General features: G+C 37.7%; 1 protein-coding gene across 1 annotated transcript; it reads right to left on the reverse strand.

Annotated features, from left to right (window-relative positions):
- Positions 1-8,435: 8,435 nt before the first annotated feature.
- On the reverse strand, positions 8,436-12,743 carry LOC122041739 (ABC transporter G family member 22-like). Its single transcript, XM_042601523.1, has 9 exons — positions 12,643-12,743; positions 12,152-12,571; positions 11,617-11,687; positions 11,291-11,526; positions 10,864-11,203; positions 9,764-10,075; positions 9,395-9,682; positions 8,913-9,305; positions 8,436-8,830 (listed from the first exon to the last, which is right to left on the reverse strand). Exons 2-9 carry the CDS (start codon positions 12,534-12,536, stop codon positions 8,612-8,614), a joined length of 2,244 nt encoding a protein of 747 aa, XP_042457457.1. The 5' UTR covers positions 12,537-12,571; positions 12,643-12,743; the 3' UTR covers positions 8,436-8,611.
- Between the last annotated feature and the right edge of the window lie 1,297 nt (positions 12,744-14,040).

The following is a 14,040-nucleotide window of genomic DNA, read 5'->3' on the forward strand; positions in this document are numbered from 1 at the left end:
AGGGATTTACTTGTTACAACTAGGGGGATTGCTAATCCAAGGAAGTTAAAAGTGCACTAATCTTTCCTTCAGGTGGAGAAGCCTCTTTACAACAATTAACACACTCAATTACAGAACAGAACTCAAGAGGATTTAATTACAAGTATTGTCTATCATTTCCTAGGTCTAAGGGTCTTTTTATAGCCCCCGAAAAATCTTATACTAGACTGGAAGGGTCTTCCAACATGCTGGAAAGTGCCTCTAGCAAGGCAACAAGGGATAATGTTTTATCCTTTGCCAACGACAAAATTTACCTAGTCGAAGGTGCCTTCAAGTGATTGGAGGCACCTTCCATGAAGTGTTGAAGGCGCCTTCCACCAGAAGGTTGCGAGGGCGCCTTCAATGGATTGAAGGCGCCTCTAGTAGCTACTATCGAGCTCCAAATTTCTGCAAACCAGAATAAGGTCACCTGAACCTATTTTTCGGCCTTCTCCTCGAGCAGTCTTCATCCCGGCTTCTCGTCCCTCGGATCGCTGCACGCATTCTTCTCGTCCGCCAGTGTACTCTTCCACAACACCTCGTCCTTCAGACGCATAGAGCCCGTTGACTCTCTCCCGTGTTGCCCTTCTTGTTAGTTGTGTCTCTTACTCGACTTCTTGTGCTCCTAAGCTCCTACACACTTAGACACAGAGATTAAATACTAACAGGACCTAACCTAATTTGGTGATCACATCAAAACTAGTACAGGATACCAACAAGTATTTCTCCTGAGACCACACCCTTTGATTTTCTTATGTTATTATCATGCACTAGCTTCTTGTACCTGCAGAGTATGTGATATTCACTATCCCTTGCTTTTCCTTTTATTCCAGGTTAGTAGGTATATGACATGTCATGTCTTTCAGAGGTTCTGACTGCCAGCCCCATGTCGCATCTAGAGTTTTTGTTTATGTTGTTACTCTGACTCATATTTTGACTTTTCAAACTAATTCATGTATTATATAATTTGTGTGTGGATTTCTGGACTTGTGGTGTCCTTTTATCTATTATGTATCTGTTGAGGTGAGTTGTACCAGTACGCATTCTAGCTTCTTATTTTATGTGGTTGTGTTTGTTTTTAGTCGTGCGAGTTGTAGATATTATCTTGTATTACCTTGTGGTCATGTTATCTAGGTTTCATATGTTGTCATAAGGGAGGAGATGTTATTTGTTTATTGAGCAGGGACTCCTTCGGGGCATGACACGGGCGACTCCCACATGCCCCGTGGCCTATAGATTAACTATCAATGTTTTATATTCTGCTCATTATTGGTAGCTTTGTAATTTAGACGAACAAACAATTATATTCAGTCCTCCCTTGGTGATATTATAAAAATTACCACTCCACTACCTTGCTTGGTGGATGACCCATATACATATATTTTCCAAGTCTCCTTTGGTTTTGGGCTTTGTATCTTCGTCACAAAATTCGTCAGGGTTTGAGCTTTGATGGCCATTTGGGATTGATACTATATGTTATATTCATTGAGTTTGGTAGTCCACATAATCAATCTCCTTGATGTTTTAGAATTGATGAGCACTTGGCCTAGGGTACTATTAGTCAATACAATGATCAGGTGAAAGAGAAAATAATGGTGTAACCTCTGAGTGGCTAAAACAAGTCCATAAGACAACTTCTAGAGTATGGTGTAGTGACACTATGCATCTTTAATTAATGACTTAAAAAATATACAAGTTGCTTCTCATTCCCCTTCTTGTCTTACTAATACTGACCTGACAACACTTTTAGTAGTGGACAAGTACACACACCAATGTTCACCCACTATTGGTTTAGCAAGTATAGGCAGGGCAGCTAGATAACTCTTCAGCTTCTCAAATACCTTGTCACAGTTAGCATCTCATTGAAATTTGGTCGTCCGACGGAGTATCTTAAAGAATGATAAGTTCCGGTCGGCCGATCTTGATATGAAATGAGACAGTGTAGTATCCACACAGTCAGCTATTGTGCTTCCTTCAGATTATGCAAGAGAGCCATGTCTTAGAGAGCCTACACCTTGCTTAGGTTAGCTTCAATTCCTCTCTCGGTCATAATGTAACCTAGGAGACGCCTGCTCTTTACTCCGAATAGGCATTTGCTGAGGTTGAGCTTAAGCTAGTACTCTTATAAGGTTTGGCAGGTTTCATCTATGTTAGTACACAAATTGACCTCTCAAAGGGACTTTATCAAAATTTCATTCACATAGACTTCTATATTCCGCTCGATCTGCTTCCGGAATATTTTATTCATAAGTCATTGGTAAGTAGTTTCTGTATTCTTTAGTCTGAATGGTATAACATTATAACAATAGGTTCTTTTAGTAATAATAAAGCTAACATTTTCCTGGTCTTCCTTAATGAATGATACTTAATGATAGCCCTAGTACGCATCTAGCATGCATATCAATTTGCAGTCGGAAGTTGAGTCCACCACTTGATCGATACAGGGTAAGAGGTAATTATTCTTGGGGCATGCCTTATTCAGATCTCTGAAATCAATGTAGACTCACTACTTATTTCTTGGCTTAGACACCAGGACCATGTCGGCTAACCAACTTAGGAACTACACTTCCCGGATGTACCCGACCTCTAATAATTTATCCACCTCTGCCTAGATACTTTTATTTTGTTTAGCTCTGAAGTCCCTCTTCCTTTGTTTGATTGGCTGAGCGTTCGGGTAGGCGTGGAGCAGATATTCCATAACTACTGGTGCTATGCCTATGATTTCCTTGGGCATCCAAGCAAAGACATCGTTATTACGCGCGAGGCATGCGACCATCTATGGGGCCAGGTTGGATGCTATTTGAGTAGTAGCCTATGGTCGTCCTGGTTGAATTTGTATCTCTTCTTTTTCTTCATAGATGAGTATAGGAGGCGCTTCATGAATGGTATTAACCTCCATCCATTAACTCTTCCGAGTTGCATTAGTATCGGTCTTAATGATATCAATATAGTACTTACGTGCTACCAGTTGATTTCCCTTGACTTCTCTAACCTTATCCTCCGCGGAGAATTTGATCTTCTCACAAAAAGTTGAAACAATGGTCTGGAACTCATTTAAGGCTGGCCGACTTAATGTTACATTGTACCCTGAGGGTGTATCCACCATTATAAATGTTGATCGATGTGTCTTCATTAGGGGCTCATCCCCTTAGAATATGACCAGCTTAATCTGACCGAGTAGCTTAATCTTGTTGCCCGTGAATCCATATAAAGTAGTCATCATGGGTTAGAGTTCACTACTATTAATCTGCAATTGCTTAAATGCCTTCTTAAAGATAATGTTAATAGAGTTGTTTGTGTTAACAAAAGTGTGATATATGTTATAACTAGCTACAACAACTTTAATAATCAAATCATCATCATGGGGTACTTCAACTTCCTCTAAATCCTTAGGTCCGAAACTAATCTCGGATCCTTGTGCTTGCTCCTGGCTACAGTCGACTGCATAGATCTCCAGTTGGCAGGCATGTGATTTTCTTGCTCGATTGGAATTTCTGTTGGTTGGGCATCCTGTAATCGTGCCAATATCCCCTGAGTGGCATTATTGCACTTTTCTTCTTGTCACGTCGGGGGATACTGTTGTTTTATTGGGACAAGGGCTAAGGCCTAGTTATCTTGTTGCTTAGGAGTTCTTTGGCGTCGCTTGGCGCCCTGGGGTCTCTTCGAGGTGGTCCATTTAGCCATTGGCAACGACAATAGTTGGGAGACGGTGAACACTAGTAGAACCTCTAGTTAGCTGCCAGACGCTTCTCATGATTGTAATGGTAACAATCTTGAGTATTGTGCTTCTCTGATCGATGGTAAATGCAAAACTTTGGAGCCCAACTATGGGGCTCTAGGAATCTCCTCCGTTCGACTTTCATGTGTTGTACAATGTGAGGCCTTAACTCATGCTAATGCGGTTGCTAGGGTCCAGCCGGGGTCCCTTGTGAGGGAGGAGGGGGGGGGGGGCGGAAGTCGGTGCTCGGGAGCAGGTGCTGGGGCAGGTGTAGTGATCTTCTTCTTTCATATAGATTGAGCTTCTTCTACATTAATATACATGGTTGTCCTTCCAAGCAAATAGTCGAAGTCCCTTGGAAGCGGAAGAACTCACTATCAGTGAGCCCTTGAGAAAAGATGCTCACCAAAATTTATGGGGTGGCCGAAGGAACATCCATGATCACTTGGTTGAACATTTTGATATAGGCACTCAGTGTCGCCTTGCACCCTTGTTTGTTTGAAAATATGTTTAATATAGTTTTATAGTATCGGCAGTTGCTGGTGAAGTGGTGAAGGAAGGCTTTACAAAAGTCCTTAAAGCAACATATGGACTCAGCGAGAAGCTGGTTAAACCATCTTTGTGCCGAGCCAGAAAGTGTGGTGAGAAATACTTGACACTTTACTCCGTCCGTGTACTAGTGAAGGATGACTACGTTTTCAAATATTAGGAGGTGGTCCTCTTGGTTGGTTGCTCCTCCGTATTCCCTTAATCATCAAGGGTCGGAAATGGTTCGACAACTTGTTCTCTAGTATTTCTTAGGAGAACGACATGCTGATCCGTTCTAGGGAATTGCTAACCATTAGATCTTTCCCCTTTTGGATGTCCCAAGCAGGTATTTTCTTAGAATATGATCCTTGACGTCTTTCTACTCGACCTGTTCCCTTGAAGGGTGTACGAAACAAGGCCCGATGATATGATATCGAAGATGGGGATACAGTCAGCAAGCTATTTAGTTACACAGGTGCTTGCATAAAGCCAGTCGGGGAAGGAGGAGTCGACTGAACCCCAGTTGGCCCTTCCACCCACATCCTTTGCTCAGCATGTGGCCCTATCAATGAGAAGGTCAGGTCATTTGGCAAGGAACACTCTGTTGTCGCTTGTTGTTGCTGCGCCAATTTCTGTGCTCATGTGGTTATGAGTAACTTCAAATCTTCCTGTGATAGAGTGATGGTTGTGAGTCATCCAACTTCTTCCATCTCCTTGTTTTAGATTTAGGCGAAACTTCTCACAGACGACGCCAAATTTGATCCTGTCTAAAATTGGTGGAGATGGTGCGTTGGACAGATGATTTTGTTGTTGACCGAGAGAAGACTTCAAGCTGGAGAAAAGGATAAAAATGAAGCATTCCTTTCTGCACACAACAGAGAGAGTAAAATGATGTTAAAGCGAGAACCAGGGAGGGGTCCCTGGCGAAGGCACTCAGACACTCAAGTTAGTATTGTGACTGAGCAAAAAATGGAGAAGATAAATAGTAATATGTGTGCGCATGATGTAAAGTCTAAAGAATGTGTTGCGTACCTCTCTAACAAAGAACCTTCTTTTTATATCAACTCTCATAACCTTCATAATAATAAAGTGACAAGGAATATTTGGTGTCATATATGTCAGGTGATGGAAGATGTATACCTTAGAAGATGTGCAGTCATCCTTTGAGGAATTTTCCATTATCGGTATATGGGTGCCTCTTATAACCTTTGCGATCAATAAGGTAGTTAAGAGAACATGCTCTCAAAAATATGTCGGACGGTGGAAGGGGTATAGCCACCCTTCGAGGTAGGTTCCATTGTCGGTATATGTCATAGTGGTAAAATATTTTCTGACAAGTAACTGCTATTCTCTGAAGGGTAGTTGTAATTCTCTGACAATATTATCCTTTGGAGGATCTGACCAGGTCTTTAGCCGACCATCTATATATGGTGATACATGTCTTTGAAGAGCAGGGAGTCACACCCCAAAAGGTTCGATTGACACTTTGGATAGGTCGACCATATGTTATGAGACTTGCCCTTGAAATATTAACCTGGGAGTTCGACCGACCCTATGTCTGACCAAGTTTGCACTGAGAATTATCTCATACATTTGCCTTATATATAAGAAATGGGGTGCTAGGGGCACTTAGCCTTGTAAATCCGACCGACATTGTGAATGACCAACCATATTCTTGGAAGTCCGGCCGACTATTTGGTCAACTGATTATATACTGAGAGTTATATTGTAACAATAGGGAGCTGGATCCCATATGCTCAATCGGTGCAAGGGTCGTAGTTTAATCTATACATCCTAACACTAGGCATAGTGGCAGTCTCTCGAGTCTGACCGATTATAGGGCCGCTCAACCGTATACTGAGAGACGTGCTTAGTATAGGAGCTAGGTCCCATAAGTCTGATCGACCTTTAGGCTGATCGACTATAAATTGGATATTTGGACATAAGTGGACCATTAGATCCCTCGAGTCTAACCAGCTCTTGGGTCGACCATGCTCATATCAAAGGTTTTACTGGGTGAGGAGCTAACCCCGTTGAGAGTGAAGCACTGGTTGCCACCTCATCTTGACTTTGACTGTGACCCACCTTAACTTTGACTGAAATTTCATCTCTAGGTCCGCTCGCAACATAACATATCAGACACCATATACACCTTATACACACTAACCTCTCCCATCTCATGACAAAATTTTAAAAATCTAAATATCCTAAATCCATCAATGAGTTTCAATCAAAACTCATTGATGTACTTAAAGAACTCTGATTGAACTCATTCTAACTCATGTAGGTTTCTACAATGTCCAAGAGTCCAAATGTGTCCTCCGTTATCATCCTAAAGGATTTTCAACATACCTCAAAAGGTTTAGAAAATTTTAGATTTTGTACAAATTGGCACGGACTTATAACTTCATATAGGAGACTCGAGATCAAGATTTTTCACAATATCTACCTTCTACACACTTAACATTTCCATCTCATTATAAAATTTTAAAAATCCAAGTTGTCTAACTCCATCAATGAGTTTTGATCCAAATCCATGGATGAATTTAGAGAACTCTGATCGGGCTCAACTCATGTAGGAGCCCAAATGTGCTCTCCATTATCATTGTAAAAGATTTTCAGCATTGCTCAAAAAGTTTAGAAAGTTTTAGATTTTGTGTAAATTGGCACATGCCTATAATTTAACTTAGTGTAAAAAACTCAAGATCAAGATTTCTTACCATATCTACTTTCTACACATTCTATATTTCCATCTCATTGTAAAATTTTAAAAATTCAAGTCATTTAGATCCATTAATGAGTTTTAATTAAAATTTATTGATGAACCTAAAGTTCTTATCGAGACCATTCCAACTTCAGTGAATTTATTAAGTGAATATGAGTCTAAATAAATTATCTTTTACGGTTTTCAAGCCTTTCTAATAGTGCTCAAAATAATTTGAAACTTTCATAATATTATGGTGCTGGTTTTTGAAGACCAACACTACTATGATGCTAGTCAAACTAGCAATGATGAGGACTAAAATGATTTTTTATTTTTTAAAAAATTATTTTTATTAATAAAATTAACTATTGTTTTTTTTTTTTGAAATGTTATACTCTTTTATAATTACATATTAAAAAATTGAAGATATTAAAAAATATAAAAAAAATAATATTTTTAATGGTTTATGGACCTTCTTTTTATATATTTTTAAATTTTTTTGAAGTTTTAAAATTAAAATAGAGAATTATTTATTAAAGTTTAAATGGTGTTTAAATTAAATTAATTTAATTTAATTTAGGAGGAAAATAAACAAAGGAGGAAAGAGATGTTACATGTAAAAGAGAGAACAGAACAGAAAAGAAAGATTATGCATTCAGTGGGTAAAATTATAATTTGGTACACCTTTTAGAAATAATAAAACATTGGTATTTCTTTTGAGAATTCTGAAAGTTCATGTGCGTTATTGGGAATTTATCAAAATTATTTCCAAACAGTCGTAACTAAAATTAAAACTTGAATCCTAAATCATAATTTTTTTTTAAATAGCTACTCGTTAGTTATTACAATATAAAAAATAAATTATTTCATTTAATCAAAATTAATATATAAAATATTATTATATCAAAATATTTTTTATCAACTTAATAAAAAATTATTTAAACTCTATTAAAATAGCAAGTTAAAATCAATTTCAAATAAAAATATTTACTACACAGTTGTAGTTGAATTATAAATTCCAACATTATTATTCATCAACTACTGTAACGTGAAAAATTGACTACTTCATTTTAATTAAAATTAATATTCATAAAAAATTATCACATCAAAATATTTTTTATCAATTTAATCAAAATTATTTAAATTTAATTAAAATTATTTTAAATGGATCAAAATTACTTTTAAATCGCGGTAACAATTACCTTGCTAGTTGTCATATAATTATAAATTTAATATTATTATATTAAAATACTTTTACTAATTTAATAAAAAAAAATAAATTCTAATCATTAAAATCACTTTAAAATAATATTATATTAACTGTTATATTTTATAACAACTACTCTATACTTGTTATATGTTATATTAAATTATTAATTAATCGTAGCTGCTAGATGCCTATTTGCTAATTTAGAAAAAAAAAACACGGTCATTTGGTAATTCGTTAAAAATGGGGCGGGCGCCATTTAATTAGATTTTTGCAACCATTCATTCATCAATAGAATAGTTTTGAAGATTAATCACTCGTCCTTTCGAGCTTTGATCCTTCAAACAATTCCTTACAGCTTCAATTTCATTGTGGCAAAAAATATTAAAACAATCTCAATTCTTAACCTTCTTAATTTCATTTCCTTTAATTTTGCTCAGGCACCATGAAGTTTCATCCTCCTGAGGAAGATGTACGCCAAGAGTCGGTAGCCGAAAATCATCGCCACCATAGCTCCAACTTCTGCAGCGCCATTGCAGAGCTGGCTCACATTCAGAGAAGGTGGTGCTTTGCCATACTGCACCTTGAGCAGCAGTCTGTATGTGTGGTAGTTGAAGGACAAGTAGCGAACCCAGGACATGAACACTGGAACCCTCTGCAAAATGACACTCGAATCAATCTCTGTGCATCACTACCGCATGGTTAACTTAAGCTGTACTTTAATTTCTCTTACGTACCTTCACAAAGAATCCACCGGCGAGCATGAAAGTCATTACTGTAACTGAAGCTAAAGTCGTCGCCTTCCTGACGTCCATCAGCGAGGCACCGATAGCCAACCCTAATCCCTGCGCCGCAATGATGCTGAGAAAAACAGTTAGCATGGTGAGAGTGAAGGCTCCGATACTCTGTCTCAGCCCTGCCATGAAATACACAATCACCAAGAATATTATGGGCAGGAACAGATCCAGTGGCAAGTCGCTAGTCGTTCGGGCTATGAAATATGCACTCAATCTGTACATGTTAACTGATCTTTCCTTCTTCAACATTGCTCTTTCTTGAGGAAATGTGAATATCGCTGTGAAAACAGGGAAGAAGCCCCAAAACACAGCTATGAAGAACAATAGTCCTGCCTGCATATCAGATTTGCAGAACATACATTATTAGAACAAAAATAAGGAGCTAGCTAGCTCTCAATAATGAATGAATGACGAGCTTTTACCTGATCTTGCAGGCCTTTTGGTGTTGTGACATCAGTGTGCCACCATAGCAAACCGAGGATTATCGCGGTTGCGATAACTTGAGTGATCCTCATCCAGCTCAGGTAGTCGTGTCTCCGTTCTTTCAATCCTCTACATGACAGTATGGAGTACTGTTGCATCCAATTTGCTCCCCAGTCTCTCTTCTTGGCCGACATAGTCGCCTTCATATCTTCGTTCACCGGAAGAGGTGCCATGAGCTTTTTCTTTTCCTTGTCGGCAAATCGACTCTCATATGCCTCCACCAGATACTGAAAACAAAAGCAAGTGATGTTGAATGATTTTAAGATGAGAGACTAAACTCTTTTGTCATTCAGGGAAAGTAAATTCACCTCGTGTACATCGGTCGTAGATGGTTTGTCGTTGTTCCTTACATTGCTACCGAGATTTTCTATCTGTACTTTATCCTCTAAATCTGAAGGCATGGTGACATCGTTTAAGTTACCATTTGCAAGATCAAGAAGGAATTCTGCGGGGTTCATTGATATGAGGGGAGAACAGCCAATTGATGAGAAGTATACCATGGCCTCAGATGCTTTCCCAAAGTATAGCAAACTGCCCTTTCCAAGAAGGATCAGTTTATCGAATCGGTGATACAGTCTGCTCGATGGCTGATGAATTGTAGTTATCACTGTTTTTCCTGCCTGAAATAGGATAGAACTTGTGTCAGAGGTTAATGCAAAAACCTTGAGGATCTTGCAAAGTTGCAAATGAACCAAACATTCATGAACAAGCTCGGTCTTCAACTTGGTAAAAGTTTATTTATGTTCATTTAATACACACAGTCAATTAAATGAACAAGTTTGAAACATATATGTATTTCAGCTCATTAATGTTCGTGAATAAGGATTGCGAGCTGTTCATGAACAATGTTTATAAACAAAGTTTATGAGCCATGTTAATAATAAAACTCTTAACAATATGGTGAACAAACAAAGAAATTTTTAAAATGAACCAATAAGTTTGTATTGTCAAGCTTAAAGTTTAAAATCGTAAAATTTTTAAACAATCAAACAATCTTGAATTCAAAGTTTGATAACATCTAACTGAATGAAATTCAAGACAAATTTGAACTAAAAGTTTGATAACATCTAAACGAACAAGTTCAATTTGAACCAAACTTATGCTCGCAAAAAGAAATCAAGTCAAGTTTGAACAATCATTTCAACGGCTTGATTTTTTTTAAGCTTAACTTGGTTTAGCTCCATTCAGTTACCTTATTTGAACTTATTTACTGCCCTAAGTATCATACCGAATCCAAATCTTACTACCTCACAATGAAGGAGAATGAACTGCTGTTTTGCATGCTTATTTTGTTAGGTTTGTTATACTTGTTGATACACTTACCGATTTGCGAAGAATGTTCCTTAGATCGAATATCTTGTACAGCAGCCTTGCAATTGTGATAGTATAATCTAAAATTTCTACTTACCTCAGCTATGTCATGTAGAACTTGCACTATCCTCAGAGCTGTTGTTGAATCCAAACCAGAGGTGGGTTCATCAAGAAGAAGCAGAGATGGGTTGATTATAATTTCGTTCCCGATCGATACCCTCTTCCTCTCGCCGCCCGAAACTCCTCGTACAAACGATCCTCCGATCATGGTATCTTGGCACCTGTCCAAACCAAGCTCATAGATGACATCCATTGCTCTTTCTTCCTTATTCTGCCTGCTCATCGTTTTCGGAAGACGAAGGAGAGCTGCATAGGTTAATGTTTCTCTTACAGTAAGATGCGCAAAGAGAACATCATCCTGTGTCACAAATCCTATCCTGGCAGGTCATTGCAGTGTAAGCAATTAAGCTACTAAAGATCAATCAGAGTGAATGTATCTACTTGTTTTTAGTGTTATTGGTTACCTGCTCTTTAGGGACTTGGTATACGGTTCATCGTTGTAAGTAATCGATCCTTGGATCAAATTAGTAGCTATCCTTCCACCAAGAAGGTTAAGGAGGGAGGTTTTTCCACTTCCTGAAGGCCCCATCAGGGCTAGAAGTTCTCCAGGGCTCGCTGAACCTGTAATTCCATTGATGATCTCTTTCTCAGTGGTTGTTGCTACACCTTTGAGGATTATCTTGTAGCTAAGCTCTGTAAACTGCAAGATATATAAATGGAGCTGCTGATCAAACCTGACTAATTAAACTAAAGGCAGAATCATGCATCTGTTTTGGGATTAATTACCTACCTTTATATATATTGGCAATGTTGGCTCTGATATGATCTTTCTCCGAGCTTTCCCTGCCTCTAGATCCTTTGCTGCAAGATGAGGATGTTTCAGAGGTTTTGTAATGCAGTTTGGGCAAAAATTAAAAGGACACCCGATCAATCATCTTATCCCAAAAATATTCCTAATATAGTAGCTATTGAGTAGCTATACTTGTAAAAACTACTAAATAGTTACTACAATATGATTGAGATAAGTTTACGCTTCATTTTAATCAAGAGTAAAATAGATGATTTTTCATGTTATAGTAATTATCTAGTAGCCGTTATACATAGTAACAATCCTAAAAGTTTGAATTCTCAATTCTAAACTTTTAACACTATTATATGAAAATTATTTCAATTTCATCGAAATCACTTTTAAAAACAGCAACTATTAAGTAGTTTTTACAACACTACAATAGTATTTATATGTTATACATTATAACAACTACTTAATAGCTTCTATAACAGTTGGTAGTTTTTATAGAAAACAGCAAGCAAAGACAGTGAATTACCATTGTCATCGTCGCTAAAGGTCGGTAGATCGGCAAGGATGTCCTCCGGCGGGGCGGTAAACCCTGTGAAAGAAAAGGAGAAGCCCAAGCTGGCGCTGGAGGCTCTGCTTAGGGCCGCCCCGCTGGTCACGTCCTCCGAGTGATCCAGCTTCAGCTGTGCGCTCCGGGACCTTCTACCGTGGTGGCTTGCAGCTTTCTTCCCCGGCGAAGTTCCCATTATTTTCCTCCCGAAGCTCGACTTCCCGGAAAAACTCTGCCCTCCGTTGCCGCCGTCCGCGTTCAGTACGGTTTCAGCTGAGGCCGTTCGACTAATAGACTGGCTGGTCGAGACCTTCTCCAGCTGCTCTGACTTTGTCCTTGGGATCGTCGACGCAGAGGAGTCCATTTTCAGAGTAGTACCGTTGCGCGCCTTGCAATTACCTGCATTACAGAAATAATTCAGCCATTTTCAGAGCTTGGAGAAACACTACTCTGAGTTAGTTTATCTGTACCTTGTTATGGCAATGAGAGATAGAGAGAAGGGGAATGTTGCAGAGTAGGTATCTTCTTCTTCTTATTCTTCCCAATGGAGAAGAAATGGAAGAGCAGCTCGATCTTATCCCATTGGATTTCTGGTGCATTTATAAGGATTGAACACACCTCTCGTCGTCGACACTGTCGTATGATCGAGGGAATTTAAGTTTACAGAAATGTCCCTCATCATTTATTTTGTGTGTGTGTTTTTTTTATTTATAATTTTTTACGTACGTCGATAATTCTTAGCTAGCCATCTGCGTCTTGTCCTCATCCAAGGAAGCTTCACCTTAAGATGGAAACAGGTTAAACAAACAGCAGTTAATTTTGAGCTCATATATTATTAATTAATCTTTGTCTGTTGAATTGAATTTTATATATATATATATATATATATATATATATATATATATATATGTTAAGTGACATTTTATGCGCAATTGTGAGTAAAATCCGATGTAGGCTATTTGATGCGGTCAAAATTTAATTTTTTTAATCTCTTTCTCATATGCATGTAATAACTTTTCTCTCTTTCTTTTTAAATGAAAATGAAGTTTTATCTTCTCCCTTTTATGATTACATGCAAAAAAAAATAATATTATGGTAATAATGATAAAACATTATAGCAGCTACTATGCAGTAGCTGCTACAATTTGTAGTAATTAGTATGCAGTAGCTGCTACAACAATACAGTAGTTGCTACAAAATAGCTACTACAACGGTGTAGAAGCTGCTACAACGATGCAGAAGTTGCTACAATAGTACAGTAGCTGCTACAATGGTACAGTAGCTATTACAACGGTACAGTACTTGCTACAATATAGTAGCTACACAATAACACTACTACACATTATAACAGCTACTATACAAAAATTGCTATAACATTGTAGCAGTTATATCACCTTTAAAAATTAACAACATAATAATTGTTGCATGCAGTATGTAGATGAGAGAGAAAAATTGTTATATGCAGATAAGAGAGACTAAAAAAATTAGATTTTAATCGCGTTAAATAATCCATGTTAAATTTCGCTCACGATCGTACACATAACGTCGTTGAGTACATCAATATTTATTTTGAATTATATATATATATATATAATTATTCTGAATTAAACTGAGTGGCTGTGAAGTTCACAGCACTGTTTGTTTGATGCAGATGTCGTCCATGTGTCAGGCCCTCGAATGGCTAGCTCTAGCGTCAGCGTCTACCTCATCCGTTTACAAGGCTCAGGAAATGCAGGTGTAGGTGTGTTTGCCCTTTTTTGAACAAACAAACAATTACTTTTATATAATGAATTATTATTATTATTATATATATATATATATATATATATAATAATTCATTATATCAATTACTTTTATACAATATATAA

Source organism: Zingiber officinale, chromosome 2A (genome assembly GCF_018446385.1).
Source record: "Zingiber officinale cultivar Zhangliang chromosome 2A, Zo_v1.1, whole genome shotgun sequence".
In the NCBI taxonomy this organism is placed as follows: domain Eukaryota; kingdom Viridiplantae; phylum Streptophyta; class Magnoliopsida; order Zingiberales; family Zingiberaceae; genus Zingiber; species Zingiber officinale.

Coding starts and splice junctions, on each gene's coding strand:
- LOC122041739 (XM_042601523.1), bottom strand. CDS start 12,536: ATGGACTCCTCTGCGTCGACGATCCCAAGGACAAAGTCAGAGCAGCTG. Junction 11,204..11,290: donor ACCAAGTCCCTAAAGAGCAG/GTAACCAATAAC, acceptor ATGACCTGCCAG/GATAGGATTTGTGACACAGG. Junction 8,831..8,912: donor CCGGTGGATTCTTTGTGAAG/GTACGTAAGAGA, acceptor GTCATTTTGCAG/AGGGTTCCAGTGTTCATGTC.